Below are 21,484 nucleotides of genomic sequence, written 5' to 3' on the forward strand. Positions count from 1 at the left end.
TAATTGGAACTGATAACAAAGACACCAGATTATGAAACTAAAAAGTGTTTTAAAATTTTTCAGATCTCTCTCAAACAGAAGCATCTTCAAAAATCCACAAAGCACCCATGATCAAGATAAAAACACACACTAAAAATGCTGCCGAAAATCTGACCAAAACCATTCTTTGTTCTTTCCCTGTTTTCTGACCGGTTCCTCTTCCTCTTCAGAATTTTTCCCTCTTCTCCATAAATTTCCACCCCTCTCTCAACACCTGGTCCTTTCTCAAACATGGACCGTTACCCCAGGAATAAAATTAGAATTGCATTAATTCGTTTCTGGCTCCACACTGTCGCTCTTCTCTTTCTCTAACGGTCTCTTCTTCTTTCACATTATTTCTCTAGTTACTGTCTGCGTCTCTAAAAGGCGCCATGCTATCTCGTTGGCTAATAAACGGGTGGAGGGGGACGATAACGGGCACAAGTTGACTGTCGGAAACACATCTGGGAGTGAGAGATAATGGGAATTAGAGAGACGCAAAATAAGAAGAACGACTAGACAGTGACAAGGGTGATGATGGAAGCTATGAAATTAGAGAGGACTTAGAGATAAAAAGGAACTAAATAATGGAGAAGGAGAGGGGAAAAGTGCGCATTGTTTTACAGGTTATTTTCCAACAAAAATTGAAGAAATTGACTGAGAATTTATTGTTAAAAAAGAAAGATGGTGAGTGGAATTTAGAGAAAAATAGGATCTCAAAAAAAGTATTGAATTTTGTAAAATTTGAAAATTTACGAAAAAATCGAAGCAGTGGAAGAGAAATCGAAGCAGTGGAAGAGGTGGCCGTGGCTGAAGGTCCCACAACGACAACTACAGTAACCTAACAATAGTTTATTTCCCGGATTTATTTTTTTTAAACTGATTATGTCGATTTTTATGTTTTTTCTGTCAAAAAAAAACGAAAAAAAAACGCACGAAAATCGATTTAAAATCCCCCAGAAAATGAAGATATTTTAAGGTAACTGTAGTTGTCGTTGTGGGTTCTTCGGACACGGCCACCTCTTCCACAGCTCCGATCAGAATCATAGAAAAAATAGGATTTTGAAAATTTTTGAATTTTGCAAAAACTTAAAATTGAGATCAGAATTTTCGAACATGGGAATCTGAAAAACTTCAAATTCTAAAAAAAAAACGATTTTCAGATCAACTTCGACGGAATAAAAAAGATCACCGAACGACTGAAGTGGAAGCAGGGTTAGTCTCTCCTCTCAAACTTTTTTAGTTTCCCTTTATTCAAAAGACCGTTTTGAGACTATAATATACCCTTTTCATCTAAAAGTGTCATCTAAAATCGGAGAGAATATCGGATTTTTTGCAGGAGACGAAGATGAGAATTGGGCAAAAAAAGCGATCGACAATTTGATGAAAAAACTGATAAAGCACAACAAACAGGCACTCGAAAATCTGGAATTCGCGTTGAGGGTTCGTAATGTGAAAGGAGACTAAACTACAAACTGATGAGAAATGAAGATACCTATTTCCTCAATGTCAAAATTATTATCTCAGTTCCTGTCAAAGATATACGAAGTATGTCGACTGATAAAATGTGTCTGATATTATCAGCTAAATTTTATCAGCTCACGAAATTTTGATATCTTTTACAGGAACCCAGATAATTTAGCTCAATTTGGACGGTCTAAACCGTCATCTTTGATCTCAATTACCTCGGCTCCAATGAAAGACATCAAAAATCTGTCAACTGATAAAATGTTTCTGATATTATCAGCCGCATTTTTTTAGTTGACAAATTTTTGATATCTCTCATAGGAACAGAGATAATTGAGCTCAAAGTGGGCTTCTATTAGAGGAACTATGTTAATTTTAGACTCTGAATCTTCTAGAATCAATATTACCTAGAAGAAAGTGAAAATTTTCAGTGTCAAGGACAACAAAAAACCGAATGCGTGACGATTCCACGATCGCTGGACGGACGGCTTCAAATTTCGCATCGAAAGGTAAGTAATAGGGAGGAAACAAAAAGGAGAAGAAGAAGAAGTCAAGTTATTGGAAATTTTGACTGAATTTGTTTATAAATTCGAATTGGAAACTAGAAAATAAAGACTTCTAAACACATCGAAATCGTTGAAATATTAGTTTTATAGAAATAATTTCGCGTTTAGTCCTTCAATTCCGCCAGGAAATCTTCAAAAAATAGACAAAACTTTGAATTGTACTTCAAAATTCCAAACTACAGTAACCCTACAGTAATCCTATTATGCTTGTAACATAAATTCCGAGCTATGTAAGAGAAACGCCGGTTGCCGTGGCCGAAGGTCCTACAACGAAGACTACAGTAACCTAAAAATAATTTTGTTTTCTGAATTTTCTCGATTTTCACTGATTTTTGTGTAACTTTTCCTTCAAAAATTTGTCGAGATTTGACAGAAAACGAGAGAACACCAAAAATTTTTTATTTTTTCAATATTTTTGAAGAAAAACTACCGAAAAACAGACGAAATCAGTGAAAAACGAGAAAAACTCTGAAAATAAGAATATTTTCAGGTTACTGTGGTTTTTGTTGTGGGACCTTCGTTTCTCTTCCACCACCTCAGATGTTTTGTGCCAGAATAGTAATTTCACAGAAAAAGTTACGAAATTCCAAATAGAAATCTATTTAAATTCCAAACTATGTACACTGGAATCAACAGGAGCTACAAGATAAACAACTTTAAACCCTCCCCCCACCGTTGAAAAAGTTCCAAGTATCCCTACAGTAATCCCGCCCGTTTTCTAGGCCCTCCCCCATGTGATCTATTGCCGTGTCTACCGTTGGCCAGATCTTCAATCCCATCATGAGCTGAAAGCCATCGAAGATTGCCGATTCTGCTATGAATCCGGTCAAAAAGATATTTGCATCAACCCCTACCACTATAAAAGAGTCCATGCGGCCGGCGTTCTTCCACCAGTTCTGGTGCCCCGTTATTCCGAAAAACCACCCCAAGAAGTGCCACCAACACTGGCAAAATTCCAGTTGATGGAGATGAGTGGGTCGAAGATGCCACAGAACGTCAATATGGCAAACGTCAATTTTACGTAAGTCTTTCGTCTGATGAACATCGTAGAAAGGTTTTTATATTTGATGATCAAGAATGGGGAAAAACACAGTAAGCATGGAGGAGGGAGCATTGGGAATAGAAAAAATCGGATTTAGGAAAAAACCGGTCCAAAAGAAATGGAAAAGGATAAATTGTAACAAAAAATTCTAACACTAAATTACTCTAAAAAATCTGATTAATTAGTACATATCGAGCATCTCGGCTGCTCGCTTTTTGGCATTCATCAGTGGAATCATTCGTTTTAGCATCAAAAGTTCTCTTGGTGGGGCGAAAAGTGCCGCTTTTCGGATTGATTCCATAGCTTGGTCGTAGTTGGATCTACAAATTTTTATTTATTTGTTTTGTCTATTTTTCTAGCTTTTTTGAACATCGAAATCCGTTGTTTTTAGACCTAAGCAGTCAGATTTTGGGGTGGAAATATGTTATTTCAGGACTAAAAAGATCCTTTTAAAAAACTCACTTCTTAATGTATGGTTCTGGTCCATTGGTTCCTAGTAAATGAAGGACATGAGCCGAGAAGTTGAATGGATCCACTTCCAACGCGGCATTCGCACTGGCGGTTGTCAAACGAAGACGTTCGTCTTCCGGTTTGTGTACGTGAAGATCCGCCGTCTGAAGATGTCTACTCGGTACCAAATATCTCGTTTTGATCTTCGCCGCCTCGTTGAGCAACTTCTCCGAACTCTCTGCATTATTAGTCATCATGTAGACTTTGGACATAAGAATCAAGTTGAAATGGGTCGACCGTTGTTCGGTGAGCTCTTCCATTTCCCGAATTCTCCGATGAACGTCTCCATAATCCTCACAAGTGCAAAGTTTGAGGAAAGCGGCGATCATAGTGAGATGTGGTGTGAGAGTTCCGTGCTTGGCGGCTTCTTCGAGAAGACGATTCGCGTTGTTCTGAAGAGAATTCATTCTCGAGGTAGCTGATAAAAAAACATACGGTGTCTGCCATCATCTGCTCCTCATGACTGCTGCAAGTGGTGTCAAGCACACATCCATTGTACTGAAAATTTATATTTATTTGATTTTGAAAAGGAAAGTTAGGATTACCACAAAGACAGCGGCGAAGGAATTGAGTTTGAAGAGGCGTTCTTTGTCGTCTGTTGGAAGAGATTGTAGGAATCTGGAATTGAAAAAATATGTAATTTTACCGTAAAACCTGTTATAGAAGGGCCCCATCTTCGAGCCAATTTATATATGTTCCTGTCAAAGATATGAAAAAGTTGTCAACTGATAAATTGCTTATCTTAATATTAGAGGCATTTTACCAGGTGACACACTATCGATATCTTGCATAGAAGTCAAGAAAAACTAGCTCACATCCTCTATTCCTGGTTTCAAGATAATTTTTATTTCAAAAACTAAATTCACAGCTTCTGACTAAACAAAAAAACTCACTTATCAACAGCTTCCATTGTGTACATCAATTCAATTTTCAACACATCAAACGCATCTCTCATCAGCTTCTTTCTCTCCTCATTTTCCTCGTTTCCGATCATTTCGTTGATTCTCGCCTCATTCTTATCCACGTATCTCGTTGCCTCATTTGGATCCATACTGTAGCAGAGCATCTTACCACGGAAAATCATCGCTGGAGCGTAGTTGTTCTCAGCTGATAGCAAGTTGATAATGTCCTCATATTTTCCCTTTTTGAATAGTTCGAGTGACAATTGGTATTGTCTGAAAATATTCTTTCTTGTGATGGAATTCAAATTTCAAAAATCTTACTTTTGATCTTCACTAAGCACATCCGGCTCGAATTTCGTCAAATCTGTCTTAAAAAGATCCAGAACGTCCCAAGTATCACACCACTGTTGGATTCTGAACAAAGCCACTGGTGCTGGTTTGACCTCCTCGATTTTGAGTGGTTTTCCAATAAAGCAGTCGGAAAGGGGCTCCACGGTCAAAAGTTTCCCGAAGAACTCGAAGTTGGCTTTGTTCAAGTTGCTGTCCAGAGTGAAGGCCGCAAGGAGGTCTATAATTATTGATTATTGATGTTTTCTTTGTACTAAAATATGAAAACTCACAAGCCAAAGCGTCCTGCTTCTTGCCAATATCGTTTAGAGCTTTCGCCGCTCTTAAATACGCCTTTGCATACTTTTTATCCACTTTCAGTGCTGCTAGGCAGTCATTAAGGATGTCGAATGAGGTGTGACCGACTTTTTCACGACAGGCGGCACGATTCTGATACAGCATTGCGACAACTGTATTATTCGTGTTTGGGCCTGCCTTTTCGATTCCTCGGGTAAACTCTTTGATTGCTTCCTCATAATTCTTTTCCTTGAATTTCAAGTTTCCCAGGGATTTGATGGCTTCTAGGTCCGAATCTAACTGTAAAAAGGACTCTTGATTTCTTTATAACATTTTTATCTTTCAAAAACACTTACATCTGAACCGCTAAGGCTTTTATAGGCCATATAACCAACTCCGGCGACTGTCGCGGCGGCTGCTACTCCGATGAGCACTTTCTTAGTTTGGTCACTTATACCGGTGGTTTCTGGCATTTTTTCTGAAATTTTTGAGTGATTTTCCGGGCAGAAAGTGCTGAAAATGAGCAGAATGATGTAAGAAAATTGATAAGAAATATCGAGAAACCGGGTTTACGATAAACAGGGCGCGACCGGGATGTGCGGAGTGTCGTTGGGAAACATTTGGCGGGAAGCAAGTATTTTTTGAAAAACTTTTTGAAAAAAATAATTCTTCGGATAATCATGGAAAAATCGCAAAAATTCGACAAAGTTTTATTTAGAATTAAAAATAACTAGGGACATAATATTCGGTATAATATTCTCCATTCCTCGCAGTCTGTCGTTTTCCAGTATGATAAATGTTTAATTCTGCTTCTTCGAAATCCGTAATTTGCAAAGTGAGACTCTCGTATGGGTGGATTCTGTTGGAAATCTGATACAGTTGTCCGCGACCACAGAAACGATGGAATTCGGAGTAGAAGAAACCACTGAAATTTTTAGTTATTCAGAAAAAAATTACCGTAACTTTGAGTCAATTTATCTCGGTTCCCGTTAAAGATATAAAAAAGTTGACATCTGATAAAATGTATATCATAATACCACAAAAATTTTTCGATATCTGGCATAGGAGCCAAGATAATTTAGCTCAAAGTTGACAATGTGGGGGCCATTCTATTACAGGTTTTACAGTAGGAACAAAGTTATCACGGACTTACGCTTCCTCTCTGAAATCCTCATCCCATTCTCTCAATTCAATTCCACGTAGAATCGTATCAATTTTCCTATCATTAATGGATCCCAAGAGAATTTGATGGAATTTGTACCCAGTACCATTTATCCAGTTCTGAAACAAAATAAATTAATTTTATAGTCTGTAATTCTAGTGATCTACCTTCAAAAATCGATTAATGACGTCGTCAGAAACACTGACAGAGGCGAAACCTGCCATGCGGATTTTTAAATTCAAAAATTGCTCATCCGTAAAATAGGCTCGTCCGCACAATTTGAATTTTTGTGCTTGTTGAATCTGAAAATCCAAGAATATTTTTTTCTAGAACCAGTTTTTGAAAATCACTTTTGGCCAATTGAGTTCTTCCGAAGATATAAATAGTTGATTTTCAAATCGACTGAACATTCGAATATCCAGATTCTTCTCCGGAAACCATTCGAACCACCACCTCAGCTGATTCTTGTCATCTCCACAGATTCGAATTGTTTTGCAACGTGACAATGGTCTCATCTTACTAGTTTCCATCGGATAGTCCTTCATATCAACCATCAGTTGTGGAAGTTCATATTTTCCTTTTTTAATCATATTCTCCGCAAACTCAATGGCTTTCTGATGGTAGTTAGGCGAATCGATGAGCAATGTATGAATATCCATTCCTCGTTTACTGTGATTATACTTGAGCCATTGCATTTTAGACCCATCTCCTTCTGGAGAAAACACCAAATTGTAGGTTCTCGTCATATAACTATCAAATTGAAAGCTGATTGCAACATTGTCCTGAAAAAATGTTTAATTTTTTTTTGGAACTACCTTACCTGTTATTTTTGAGCCTCTATATCTCGTCTCTTCTCAAACAGATAAAAAAAAGTTGAGAAAAAACACTTACAAACTCCTCAGTTTCAATACCCTCAGTGATTTTTCTTTCATCACAAATTGACATTTTGTAGATATTTACATGAGCGTTTTTAACAGTTCCTTGATCTTGTTTTGAGCATATTTCAAGTTTACACATAGATTTATAGTCCAGGAACTGAACAACATGTAAACGACAGTCCTCATTCAATTGGGACCATTTCTCAAATTCGCGAATGAAATTCTTGAGTAATCGGAATCTCTCTGTAGTTTTTCAATGGCGTTTAAAGCTTTGTCGAGAGAATTCTGCTCAATTTCAGAAGTTGACATTTTCGGATCTGAAAAATCAAATTCAGAGTTGAAAGAAAGAAAACTTGGGGGTTATTGGATTGTTGAGGGGTAACGAGAAATACATATGATAAAGGGGTTTGAGCAAAAATCGGAGCTATGGAAGAGAAAATCCTGTGGCCGGTGGTCAAAGGTCCCACAACGAAAACTACCGTAACTTAAAAATCATTTTTGGATTTCTGGATTCGTTTTCTCCATATTTCGTGCGTTTTTAGCCAATTTCTTGGCTATCAAAAATAACAGAAAAATCGACATTAAATCAGGGAAAAACGAGAAAATTAATCCGGAAAATTAATATATTTTTAGGTTACGGTATTTGGGATCTTCGGCCACTACCACCGGCTTTTCTCTTCCACAGCTATTTTGCACCGGAACAATTTCTGGATATTATAATGGTTTTGAATGAAATTGCGACATATTGCGAAATTCAACAAGATTTGGTGAAGATTAAAATGATATCATAAAACTTGGTTTACTACAAATGCCATCAAAGTAAAGGAAAAAAGTTCAAAAGTATTTTAAAAAAACTGAATAGAAAGAGAGTTCCGAATCCAAGAAACCAAAGTGAGAGGTGAGAGAAAACGAGACGCAGGATGAGAGAAAGAGAGGAAAAAAGGACATACACAGAAAACTAGGATTAACAGAAAAAGGAAGTTCGGGTTGTTTTGTACCAGAATAAATTAAATATCAGAGAAGAAAAATACTTCCTCGAACATTTGTTACACTTTTAAACCAAATCTTCATCAGAAACTGTCATGTGAGAGAAGAAGATGAATGTGTTCGATGGAGGAAAAAACCAAAGTTCGAATAAATGAAAAAAAACAGCGCGAAGAGAATTTTTTTTAGATCAATCAAATTAGATGCAAGTCTTGACAGAAAAAATTGAAAATAGAAACATTTAGAAACGATAAATTGTGATTACAGTAGCAGAAAAAACATTAGGCTTTGGAATTTCGAACCTGAAATTAAAAAATATTTCAAAATGCTAAGCAATTGTCCGGTACTGTATTTAATGGTAAAGATAATCAGGAGCCGTAAAGGATGTATAAATTTCCCCGTCGAATGAAGTTGCTCGTTTTCCAGTATGATAAAGGCATAATAAGCCTGTATAGACATCTGATATTTGCAAAGTAATACTCTCATATGGATCCACTTTGCTATAGATTTGATATAGTTCTCCTATTCCACAAATCGATTCAAATTCCATCACGAAGTGAACACTGAAAATTGAAATATATTACAACTTTGATACCTAAAAATCGCCTACTTTTTGATGGATACTTCATCTTTGAAGTCCTGATCCCATTCTCGAAACTCAATTCCTTGTAGAATCACATCAAGTTTTCTATCTTCCATAAAACCCAAATGCATCCGCTGCAAACGGCATCCCGTACCATTAATCCAATTCTGGAATATGATTTTTTGAAAAGATAATAATTTTTGAGAAAATTACCTTTATAAACTGTTTGAAAATCTCATCAGTAACCCCAACTGAATCGAACAAACCAATTTTGAGTTTCAAATTCAAAAATTGTTCCTCGGTGTAGTCCACTCGCCCACTTACTCGGAGTTGTTCGGCGTTTCGAAACTGAAACATTAAATTAGGAAGCCAAAGAGTTTAGAAAAGTTCACCTGTTGACAATTGAGATCTTCCGAAGACAGTGCCAATTTGAACGTATCGCGTTCAAAAGTAGATATCCAAACATCCAGATTATCCTTCGGAAGCCATTTCAACCACCACCACATTTCAACCTTGTTCATCACACCTAGTCGAGCAGTTTTACAACGAGGCAATGACCTCATTTGAGAGTTTTCAAATGGATATTTTTTCATATACACTCTTAGCTCTTCTAATCGATTCTGTCCTTTTCTGATCATCCTCTCCGCAAAATTAACAGCTTCTTGATAGTGATCTGATGACTTCACTATTATAATTTCACGACGTCTTTTTACGCCGCACACTCTTTCAACATATTCCCCGTTTTGAGAGAATATCAATTCATAATTTTTCGCGGTGAAACTAAACCGGAGAGTAACGCGGACACTGTCCTGAAACTTTTTAGAATTTGATTTTGATGTTTGCCATAAGTAACCCACAGGTACTTTTTGTCCATTCTCGGCACTTCCATCATCTAATTCAGCAATTTCCACACTGAAAATTTGAATTGGAGCATCTTTGACAGATTTCTGATCTTGTTTCGAACATCTTTCAAGATTACACATGGATTTGTAATCCAAGAACTGAACGACATGTAGACGACAGTCCTCATTCAACTGATCCCATTTCTCAAATCCACTAATAAAACTGTTGAGTAATCTGATCCTCCCTTTTGATGATAGTTTTTCAATTTCATTTAGAGCATCGCCTAGTTCACCTAGCTTTATCGTTGGCTCTATTTCTTCTGACATCTGAAAATTAGTTTAGAAATTAAAAATTCGAAATGGGAAGACTTCAAGTATCACACAAGAAATTAACTTGTTTCAAAAACCGGTAAACTCAATATTTATACTTCATTCAACAGGAAAAAGTGACCATGTGAGGCGAGGAAAGTCCGTACAAAGTGACAAAAATGCAGTGTCGGTCACTTGCCCACTCACTAAGAGTTGTTTTCTATTTCGAAACTGAAACTGTAAATTGAAAAACCAAATAGTTTAGAAAATTTTACCAGTTGACGGTATCAATGCGAACAGCGTATTGCCTTCATAAGTAGAAGTCCAAACATTGAGATTATCCTTCGGAAGCCATTGGAACCACCACCGCATTCCATCTTTGTTCTAAATACAGTCGTCCTTTTCTGATGATACTCTCCGCAAATTTGACTGCGGAAAGCAAAACGGACTTCAACATAAATAGTGTCCTGAGAAATGTCTAGAGTTAGATTACTACGACTATCACAATAAATAACCCACGAGTTCTTCTCCCTCTTCCTCGAACCGTATTTGATCAAGGAACCCCACGGTGACATCAAACATCCGAACTGGAGCATGTTTGATAGTATTTTGATCTCGTTTCGAACATCTTTCAAGATTACACATGGTTTTGTAATCCAAAAAACTGAGCAACATGTATACGGCAGTCCTCATTCAACTGATCCCATTTCTCACATCCACCAAGGAAATTGGTGAATAATTGGAATCTCTCTTCTGATGACAGGCTTTCAATTTCATTCAGAGCATCGCCTAGTTCATTTAGCTCTATATTTTGATCTTTTACTTCAGACATCTGTAAATTCGTTCAGCAATTGAAAAAGCCGGATAAGAGAAGAATTCAAGTACCAAAGAAGAAATTTCAATTTCAAGAAGAAGAAATTTCAAGATTTCTCTTTCAAGAAATCAGTCAACATTTAAAATTGATTTTTTTTATTCAACCAAAAAAAGAAGTGATCACGTGAGAAGATGGCTGTGTTCTATAGAAAAAAAACCAGAATCTGAAAAAATGATAATTTTTTGTAGATATGAAAGAAACATTGAAAAAAGGATATCTAGATGATTGTAAATTAAAATGACTCTTTTTTTTTTAGAAAAATGACCTAGGAGGTCTAATCATTCTAGAGAGTAAGAATAAAACAAATGAGAGATAGAGAGAAAAAAAAGGAACTCGATGACTCACTATCAGATAGTAGCATTGACGAGAAGAAAGGTGAAAATATAGAAAACATTAACAAGAGAACTAGAGAAACATTTTGAACATGTTGTTATGAATCACAAAAAATAGTAAAGAGTATGTGGCCTCCCATCGGTTACTGTCCTATGACCAGTTTTATAAATTCCCATATATCCAATATCCACATGCAAAGTGAGACTTTCGTATGGATCGACACGACTCGGGATCTGGAAACATCTTCCGCCTCCCAGCATTCTGAGGAAATCGTTCCAGAAGGATCCACTAAAAATGAACTATATTTCCTTTAATAGAAACCCATCCAAACCTTCAACGTTGAGCTCAATTATCTTGATTCCTGTGAAAGATGGGAAAAATCGGTCAACTGATAAAATCTTAGTGATATCCTCATGATAAACTATTTATCAGTTGATAAACTTTAGCTATCTCTCATAGGAAGCGAGATAATTGCGCTCAACGCTGCAAATATGCTATTTGTGTTTTTTTCTCCTTTTTTTTCAACTTACATTTCCCTTTTAAACTCTTTATCCCATGTTCTGTATTCGAGTCCATTTAATATTTTTCCCTCTTCGACTACATCTGAAAAGCGGAAAACTGCACGTTCAAAATTGGGTGATCCGTTTCCGTTGACAAATTTTTTGATGTATTTATTGATTCCGTCGCTAGTAAGGCTTACTGGGGAAAACGTTATGAGTTGGGCTTTGGTTTTCAAAAACTGCTCATCGGTGAAATCTGCGAAACCATAGAACCGGACAATTTGAGACTCCATGACCTGAAAAATGGGATTCATATAATAATTGGTCTAGATTCTCTCACCTGCGGTTGATTAAGAAACTCCTTGGTGAAAATTAGTTTGGTATCGTCGTAAGGAGAAAGTTCTAGACTTAAGAGTTTCTCAGGAACTTTCTGTATCCACCATTCGGAAATATCCAAACGATCTCCCATAATTCGAAGTCTCTTACACCGTGGCAGCCGCTTGATTTGACTAGTTTCAATAGGGTAATCAGTCATTCCAACTATCAAGTTCTCCAATTCATAATTGCACTGTTTCATCCACCTCTCCACAAACTTCACAGCCTCTTTGCGATAGTCGGAAGAATTCAAAATCACAATTTTAGATTTTGACTTTGATGACCTGGTATCCAAGAAAAACGTCCATCCAATATGAGTATCATTTCCCTGCTTGGTGAATACCAGGTTCAATAGTTTACGGCTATTGAAGGCGATTTGAACAGCTACGTTGTTCTCAAAATGAAAAATACAAGGATAAGAAATTACAAAAGTCTTCCCAATACCACCAATGTTCCCTCCTCGACTTGAATAGTATCCACATGCAATGGTGTTGACTCTACAAGCAAATTGTCCCTTTTCGAACAAAATCCAAGTCTGCCTCTATCTTCATACTCCAAAAGTTTCAAAACTTGAATCCGACAATCATCATTTAGATTGTTCCACTTCTCAAATCCTCCGATGTATGTCAATAAATCATCAATTTCTTTTTTAGTTGCTCTTTTCTTAATACCAGAATTCTCAAATAAGCAGTCTAAATTATTGAAATCTTCTTCTTCGTCTTGGACGCCATCTGAAGTAGATGACATCAGTTTCTGCAAATACGAGTATTGAAATAGTTGTGAAATTGGGAACAGAAGAAAAAAATTCCGAAACAAAAGCTCAATTATCTCGATTCCTGGAATAGGTACCAAAAATTAATTAACTGATAAAGTGTAGATGATGTTGAGAAAAATATTTTATCAGTTGACAAATTTTTGATATCTTTCACAGGAATCGAGATAATTGAGCTCAAAGTTAACGATTTGGGTGGGCGACTATTAGATAGGTCAATCTCGAAAGTCAATAATTTTTGGTATAATTAAAACTTAAAAGAGCTGCTATGAACTGAGAAATCGTGATTTTCCAGTTTTGTCAGTTTTCGAATATTCCGAATAAGTTAAAAATTCAGAATCCGTGATGGATGCTCCACCGTTCGTGCGCGGTTTAAATAGGAACCGCTTGCGGGGCATTTTCAGAAAGTCACATGGCATTATTCGATCCGTTAGCGAATTTTAGAAAAAAAAAACTTATCCATTGAAAAAAGCACTCGTAACGGATCCGTTATGTATAGAAAACCTAAAAGACATCTAAACGGATCCGTTGGATAGAAAAATAGAAAAAAAAAACCGAGAAACAAGTGCCGAGAGAGAACAAGGCGCAGGATGAGAGTGGAAAAGAAAGAACAGGAAACATACACAACTAGATGTGTGTTTAGATAATAGACACAAAAAATGACACAACGACAGTCCCTAAACACTCTAATATAATGTCTCGTCATCTTTGAGACCGTATACCTCGGTTCGTGTAAAATATATCAATTTGTGGTCAACCAAAAAATATTGCTGATATTATGACAAATTTTTATCAGTTGACCACTCTTTGGTATCTTTCAGAGAAAATGAGATATATGAGCTCAAAGTTGGTAGTATAATATTATAGAGCCAACCAATTTCATCAATACAATCAAAATGGAATCGAAGAAATGGACACATCGCAAAAGTTCGACATACCTCCAGGAGTTCCAACATGTTTGGTTCCATTCGATAAAGGATGGGATGAACAATTTTGGGCAACAATCAGTTATTATGAATTGAATACTCGAGTTGGAGAACAGGTCAAAGTGTCATCGTCAACTATTACAATTGATGGATTCACTGATCCGTGTATTAATGGAAGCAAAATTAGTTTGGGACTCTTTTCGAATGTTAATCGGAATGCAACCATTGAGAATACAAGAAGACATATTGGAAATGGTAAAAGAGGAGCCCCCAACACCTTCAACTTTAAGGCTATGTATCTCATCCCTGTGAAAGATATCGGAAAGTAGTAAACTGACAGAATATCCAACATAATATCACCAACATTTTATTAGTTGACCACTTGTTGATAACTTTCACAGGAACAGAGGTAATAGAGCTCAAACTTGACAGTGTGTCCACCGCTGTACGTGTGCACGCGGGTAGGACCCCACAGCCGTCAGCATTGACCTTATTTATCTCAGATGTTGTGAAAGATATCAAAAAGTGATCAACTGAAAAATATTTATCGAAATGTCAAAAATATTTTCTTAGTTGCCCACTTTTTGATATCCTTGATTAGAACCGAGATAAATACATTCCCTTATTTTCAGGTGTCAAACTGACCTATGTCCGTAGCAATGGAGCTCTTTTCGCTCAATGTGAAAGTGATTCTGCGATTTTTGTCCAATCCAGAAACTGTAACTATATCAATGGCTTCCACCCGACAACTGTAGTCAAAATTGCGAACAAGTGTTCGTTGAAAATTTTTGATATGGAAATTTTCAGAACTGTAAGTTGTTTTTTTTTAAATTTCAGCTATTCAATTTTGAATTTCCAGTTGCTCGAAGATTGTAGTCGTCGTGGATTCGATGCATCATTTGATCTTCAAAAAATGACATTTATCCGAATGTCATTTGTCAAGGGATGGGGTGCTGAGTATCAGAGACAGGACGTTACTTCAACTCCATGCTGGATTGAAATTCATCTTCATGCTCCGTTGGCTGTGAGTGTTTTCCGAACCCAAACGTTTGTAAATTTTACCAAAAAACAAAAACTACTCAAAATTTGCTCTTATCCTGTCCAAAAACCAGCTTACTAGGCTGCCTGAGAGCTGAGATACAGCGCACTGAACTTTCGAAGAGACGCAGACAACTAGAGTGTCTCGTTGTCTGCGTCTTGTGTCTGTGATCTTGTGATAAATAATTTATCAGTTGACAACTTTTTCATATCTTTGTCCGGACCCAGGGTTGCGACGGGCCGGGCCGGGCCGATTTTCTAAAAACTTCGGCCCGGGCCGGCCCGTCGGCCCGGCCCGTCTGCAAACTGTAAAAAATTTCCACTCCGAATTTTCCACATGTATGTTCGGGACTGTAACTCAGCTCAAACTCAACCGATTTGAATGAAAGTTTTTTATTCACGTTATCAATTACATACTTGAGGTTTTAACTGTAAATTCAAATTCGCTAAAAATTATTGTCCACGAGGACTACACGGATGAAATGCACTGAAAATAAGTTAAAATACCTTAGAACACGCTCGAAAACAGCAAAAATCGCTAAAAATAGGTCAAAATCTCCACAAATAGCTCGGTAATTTTGAAGCCGGTGAAAACTATTGTCCACGAGGACTACACGAAATTTGTTTCGCTATTAAGCGAAAATAGCCTCAAATATGCTTTAAAAACAGCGAGAAAAAGCCTAAAAATAGGCCGAAATAGGCCTAAAAATGATAGAAATAGCTAAAAATAGGACCAATGGTGCCTATGTTCGCTCAAAAAATTTTTCATCAAAAAAATTTTTCTCTGAAAAAGCTATGGACGGGCCGACGGGCCGGGCCGGGCCGGCCCGTCAATCCGCAACCCTGTCCGGACCCGAGATAAATTGTCTCAAATTTTCCTGCTAGTAGACTCTTCTAATCAGGTTTTACGGTAAATGACTTTTTTTTAAATTCCAAATTATTTGATTTCAGTGGCTCGATCGAGTTCTGTTCACAATGTCTCCAACTCCTCGCCCGATTTCTTCAATTTCATAAATATATTTTTTAATAGTTTTTTTCAATGGTTAACGTTCACATGAGTTCAATTTCCATTGTTTATTTTTCAATTTTAAGTTCCGAGAAGCTATAAAAGCTAATAATAAACGACAGATAAATAAATTCATTTTTAAAGATTACAAAACGAATGTCAGAATTTCAAGGAATCGAATAATAGGAATACGTTCTTCCATTATATTCATGTTTGTGTCCGGTCCAGTAAATTGCCACGCAGTCACTTGAGACATTCAATGTTAAACTTTCGTATGGATCGATTTTACTGTAGATTTGTACACAATTTCCACGACCACAAACTCGCTCGAAATCGCCACAGAATCCTGCTCTGAAATTTTCAAAGAATTTATTAGATTCCTGATTAATAGCGACTTACGCTTCCTCTTCAAATTCAGCATCCCATTGCCTATATTCCAATCCACGTGTCAATTCAAGTTTTTTCAAAAATTCAAGTTACCTGTGGAGCGTTCAGAAGATCTGATGGGATAGTGAAGACTTCGCGATCAGCATCCAGTGCAACCAGTTCAACATCTTTCAGCTGATTTGGAACTTTCTGGAGCCACCAACGGAATGTTTCCACGTCATCAGAGCCAATTCGAATACATTTACATTTCGGAAGACTCTTAATTTTACTTTTATCCATCGGATAGTTCTTCATTTCGATTTTGATATCCTTCAACTCGAAGTTACATTTTTTCATCCATTTCTCAGCAAATTTCACTTTTTTTTGCGAAAATACAAAACATGATTCGAAAAGTGACGATGCACATCCTTGGGAATCATAGTTTTCCTTTTCTTAGAACTAAAACAACCATCTTTATTTCAACCAAACTCCAAAAAAAGCGATAGTTGGATTTTTTAAAAACAACGTTCAGAAAGGAATCGAGTAATCAGAATATGTGTGTCCATTATCTTCCATTTTGTTTCCGGTTTTGTAAATTAATACCCAGTCACTTGCAACACCTAAAGTTAGACTTTCATATGGATCGACTTTACTGTAGATTTGAACACATCTTTCAGGCTCATAAAGGTTGTAGAAATAACGGCAGAAGTATGGTCTGAATGTTTAAAGGATTAGTTAGATTTCTGAGTATAAATTAACGCTTACTCTTCATTTTCAAAATCTCCTTGCCATTGTCTACATTCCAATCCACGTATCATTTTATTGATGTCTCGAGCTTCATTTGTCCTGAGAATAGCATTCTTGAAATCCGGTACCCCGTTTCCGTTGACCCATTTTTTGATGTACATGTTGATTCCTTGATCGGTGATGTTCACACAGCGGAAGCCAAGAGTATTAGCTTTCAAATTCAAAAATTGCTCATCCGAGAAATCAGCTCGACACCAGATGTCGAACTCCAGAGTTTCCATTATCTAGAAAAAAACAAGAAACTAAAAAACTCTCAGGCAGTTTCGGTTACCTGTGGAGCGTTCAGAAGATTTGATGGAATAGTGAACATTTCTCGATCAGCATCCAGTGCAAACAGCTTAACATATTTCATCTGATTTGGAACTTTTTGTAGCCACCAACGGAATGTTTCCACGTCATCAGAGCCAATTCGAATAAATTTACATTTCGGAAGACTCTTAATTTTACTTTTATCCATCGGATAGTTCTTCATTTCGATTTTGATATCCTTCAACTCGAAGTTACATTTTTTCATCCATTTCTCAGCAAATTTCACAGCTTCTTTATAGTAATTACAGGATTTCAAAACTAGGCTTCTATTTTTATACCATTGGATTTGAGTATCTTCTCCGAGTTGTGAAAAAATCAACTGGTATTGTTTACAAGAGTTATAGTCGTGATGGAGTTGCAGTTCAACTACCACGTTGTCCTGAAAATATAAAGCGCTCTATTAGAGGGTTTGCCGCATATTTGAAACTTACAAAATCTTCCTTGCGGAACGAATAATGATACTTCTCATTATCGTAGATTGAGATTTTGTACACATCCAATGGAGTGGATTTCACAGTTTCATAGTCTCTTTTGGAACAAATTCCAAGTTTGCATCTATCCTTGTACTCTAAGAACTTCACCACGGCCAATCGACAATCCTCATTCAACTCATTCCATTTCTCGAATCCTCCGATAAATTTTATCAACGATATCATATCACTTTTGTTGGCAATTCTACTGGGACCTTATCATTTTCATGTTCCATACCATCAAATAAGTCGAAGAAATTGAATTCCGATGCCAACTCATTAGTTTCTTCTTTTGGTTCTTCTTCTCCTTCTTTCGGAACTTCTTCAGAAGGTGACATGATGGGATCTGTGAATTTAAAATTTTTTAAAGATTGGGAACAGAAAAGAGAGATGTATTGAAAGCAAGTTTCGGTTGATTGAATAAAGAATGTGGCTGATTAAAAAACTAGGAGGGAGAAAAAACATCGATAATTTCAGGTTAATCATTCTGATACAAAAAATCGAAGCTGTGGAAGAGAAAAGCTTGTGGGCGTGGCCAACGGCCCCAGTAACGAAAACCACCGTAACCTAAATCTTCCGGTCATTTCTTCTCGATCGAAATTGCTTTTCGACAATTTTTGTGTTGAAAACCTCCAAAAAAGGAAAATAAATAAATTTTTCTGGATCTAAAAAATTGCCGGAAAACGGACGAAAATCGAAAAAAAAACTAAACAATATTTGCTAATTAGTTCAGTGGTGGTTGCTGCCACCAAATGTTCTCTTTTACAGCTCCAATTTTCGTGGCTGATTTAGAAACTAGGAGAGAACATAAAAACTAAAAATTCAATAACTTCAGAAATCTTTGGATATATCTGGATATTATAAAGACTCTGAATAACATCGCGACAAATTGCGAAATTCGGCAAGATTTGGTGAAAAATATCATGACCTTGTTTACAACGAATGACTCAAAAGTAAATGGAAAAAGTTCAGAAGAATCAAAGATACACGAAACAGACAGAGAATTGCGAGAGAAAACAAGACGCAGTATGAGAGAGAACGAAAGGGAAAAAGAGATAAATACACGGAACACTACGACTAACAGAAAACAAATTGGTTTTTTGTCTTCAATCCCTTGCTGGATTGAAATTCATCTTCATTTCCCGCTAGCTGTAAGTGTTTTCAGAAATTACTCAACGTTTGCTCTTATCATGTCCAAAAACCAGCTTAGTAGGCTGTCTGGGAGCTGACAATGAGATACAGCGCTTTGAAATTTTGAAGAGACACAAACAACTAGAATGTCTCGTTGTCTGTGTCTCTAGATTTAAAAACGCTTTGTCAAGTTCTAGAAGATTTTCTAATTTGAAAATATTCAATTTCAGTGGCTCGATCGAGTTATATTCACAAAGTCACCAACTCCTCGCCCGATTTCTTCAATTTCATAAATATTTTTTTTGAGATTTATTTTTTTAATACCTAACGTTGACATGAACAAAATACCATTGTTTTTTTTTTGAAAAAATTCCAATTTTGAAAATTGGAAAATGCTATAAACGCTGTTTGAACACCTTAATTGCTGTAATGTAAATTTTCAGGTCAATTATCTCGATTCCTAGGAGAGATATCAAAAATTTGTCAATTGATAAATTATTTATCATAACATCACCAATATTTTATCAGTTGACAATATTTTGATAAAATTCTCAGAAATCGAGATAATTGAGCTCAAAGTTGACTGTTTCGGTGGGCTTCTAAGAGAGGAAATACAGTAAAGAGCGACAGATAAATAAATTTATTTTGGAAGTTGCAACACAAATATGAATATGTTCAAGGGATCGAATAATCAGAATACGTTCTTCCATTATATTCATGTTTGTGTCCGGTCCAGTAAATTGCCACGCAGTCACTTGAGACATTCAAGGTTAGACTTTCATATGGATCGATTTTACTGTAGATTTGTACACAATTTCCACGACCACAAACTCGCTCGAAATCGCCACAGAATCCTGCTCTGAAATTTTCAAAGAATTTATTAGATTCCTGATTAATAGCGACTTACGCTTCCTCTTCAAATGCAGCATCCCATTGTCTATATTCCAATCCACGTGTCAATTCTGCATAGTCTCGAGCTTTATTGCCCCACAAAAGAGCTCTCTTGAATTTCGGTACTCCTTTTCCGTTGATCCATCTTTTGATGTACTCGTTGATTCCTCCATCGGTGATATTCACACAATCGAAGCTTAAACTACTGGCTTTCAAGTTCAACAATTGCTCATCTGAGAATTCAGCACGACACCAGAAGTAGAAGTCAGAAGTTTGCATTATCTAGAAACAAAAAATTAAAAACCTCGTCGAGTTTTTTCAAAAATTCAAGTTACCTGTGGAGCGTTCAGAAGATCTGATGGGATAGTGAAGACTTCGCGATCAGCATCCAGTGCAACCAGTTCAACATCTTTCAGCTGATTTGGAACTTTCTGGAGCCACCAACGGAATGTTTCCACGTCATCAGAGCCAATTCGAATACATTTACATTTCGAAGACTCTTAATTTTACTTTTATCCATCGGATAGTTCTTCATTTCGATTTTGATATCCTTCAATTCGAAATTACACTTTTTCATCCATTTCTCAGCAAATTTCACAGCTTCTTCATAGTAATTACAGGATTTCAAAACTAGGCTTCTATTTTTTGGACGTTGCTTGGGAATATACTGATACCATTGGATTTGAGTGTCTTCTCCGAGTTGTGAAAAAATCAATTCAAATCGTTTACCAGAATTAAAGTCGTGATGAAGTTGCACTTCAACTACCACGTTGTCCTGAAAATGAAAAATTGAAGACATGCCCCTAAGCAGTCAACTTTGAGCTGATATACCTCATTTCCTGTCGAAGATACCGAAAAGTGGTCAAATGAGAAATTAGTTATCATAATATCTCCTATATTTTTTTTCAGTTGAAACTTTCGATACCTTTAATAGGAATCGAGATAATTGCGCTCCAAATGCAAGTATAGGGTGTCCTCCTAATAGAGTGCTTACAGTAACTTACAAAATCTTCCTCGCGGAACGAATAATGATACTTCTCATTATCGTAGATTGAGATTTTGTACACATCCAATGGAGTGGATTTCACAGTTTCATAGTCTCTTTTGGAACAAATTCCAAGTTTGCATCTATCCTTGTACTCTAAGAACTTCACCACGGCCATTCGACAATCCTCATTCAACTCATTCCATTTCTCGAATCCTCCGATAAATTTTATCAACGATATCATATCACTTTTGTTGGCAATTCTACTGGGATCCTTATCATTTTCATGTTCCATACCATCAAATAAGTCGAAGAAATTGAATTCCGATGCCAACTCATTAGTTTCTTCTTTTGGTTCTTCTTCTCCTTCTTTCGGAACATCTTCAGAAGGTGTTGACATGATGGAATCTGTGAATTTGGAATTTTTTAAAGATTGGGAACAGAAAAGAGAGATGTATTGAAAGCAAGTTTCGGTTGATTGAATAAAGAATGTGGCTGATTAAAAAACTAGGAGGGAGAAAAAACATCGATAATTTCAGGTTAATCATTCTGATACAAAAAATCGAAGCTGTGGAAGAGAAAAGCTTGTGGGCGTGGCCAACGGACCCAGTAACGAGAACCACCGAATCATCTAAAAAATTGCCGGGAAACGGATGAAAATCAAAAAAAAGTAAATAATATTTGATAGTTACGGTAGTTCGGCTGTCGTCGCTGCCACCAAATGCTCTCTTCCATAGCTTCGATTTTCGTGGCTCATTCAAAAACTAGGAGAGGACATGAAAATTAAAAATCAATAAATTCAAATGTATCTGGA

At 36.6% G+C, this 21,484-nt stretch overlaps 6 protein-coding genes across 6 annotated transcripts; 1 reads left to right on the plus strand and 5 right to left on the minus strand.

Annotated features, from left to right (window-relative positions):
- Positions 1-1,359: 1,359 nt before the first annotated feature.
- Positions 1,360-15,719, plus strand: Cbr-sma-2 (the record flags this gene model as incomplete). Its single annotated transcript, XM_002642454.1, has 7 exons — positions 1,360-1,461; positions 1,917-1,994; positions 2,774-3,072; positions 13,609-13,922; positions 14,300-14,478; positions 14,527-14,691; positions 15,657-15,719. Coding segments are annotated over 7 exons (1,200 nt in total), but the record flags the coding sequence as incomplete, so codon positions are not given.
- Positions 3,275-5,602, minus strand: CBG06925 (the record flags this gene model as incomplete). Its single annotated transcript, XM_045244319.1, is given in 8 exon segments — positions 3,275-3,413; positions 3,556-4,021; positions 4,039-4,056; positions 4,068-4,221; positions 4,508-4,778; positions 4,827-5,073; positions 5,126-5,429; positions 5,486-5,602. 8 exon segments carry the CDS (start codon positions 5,600-5,602, stop codon positions 3,275-3,277), a joined length of 1,716 nt encoding a protein of 571 aa, XP_045093342.1.
- CBG06924 lies at positions 5,850-7,308 on the minus strand (the record flags this gene model as incomplete). The annotated part of the gene is made up of 5 exons (XM_002642456.2): positions 5,850-6,054; positions 6,283-6,410; positions 6,459-6,593; positions 6,642-7,073; positions 7,183-7,308. 5 exons carry the CDS (start codon positions 7,306-7,308, stop codon positions 5,850-5,852), a joined length of 1,026 nt encoding a protein of 341 aa, XP_002642502.2.
- Positions 8,506-12,716, minus strand: CBG06923 (the record flags this gene model as incomplete). The annotated part of the gene is made up of 6 exons (XM_002642455.1): positions 8,506-8,716; positions 8,764-8,903; positions 9,129-9,545; positions 9,594-9,905; positions 11,795-11,890; positions 12,414-12,716. The coding sequence occupies 6 exons, from the start codon at positions 12,714-12,716 to the stop codon at positions 8,506-8,508; spliced, it is 1,479 nt and encodes a 492-aa protein (XP_002642501.1).
- Positions 15,720-15,878: 159 nt separating the features above from the next.
- On the minus strand, positions 15,879-17,849 carry CBG06921 (the record flags this gene model as incomplete). Its single annotated transcript, XM_002642453.1, has 4 exons — positions 15,879-16,062; positions 16,843-17,108; positions 17,156-17,320; positions 17,625-17,849. 4 exons carry the CDS (start codon positions 17,847-17,849, stop codon positions 15,879-15,881), a joined length of 840 nt encoding a protein of 279 aa, XP_002642499.1.
- A 1,620-nt stretch (positions 17,850-19,469) lies between these two features.
- On the minus strand, positions 19,470-21,070 carry CBG06920 (the record flags this gene model as incomplete). Its single annotated transcript, XM_002642452.1, has 5 exons — positions 19,470-19,653; positions 19,702-19,967; positions 20,021-20,116; positions 20,173-20,460; positions 20,690-21,070. 5 exons carry the CDS (start codon positions 21,068-21,070, stop codon positions 19,470-19,472), a joined length of 1,215 nt encoding a protein of 404 aa, XP_002642498.1.
- Positions 21,071-21,484: the final 414 nt, after the last annotated feature.

This window comes from Caenorhabditis briggsae, assembly GCF_000004555.2.
Source record: "Caenorhabditis briggsae complete genome, chrIII, whole genome shotgun sequence".
NCBI classification, from domain to species: domain Eukaryota; kingdom Metazoa; phylum Nematoda; class Chromadorea; order Rhabditida; family Rhabditidae; genus Caenorhabditis; species Caenorhabditis briggsae.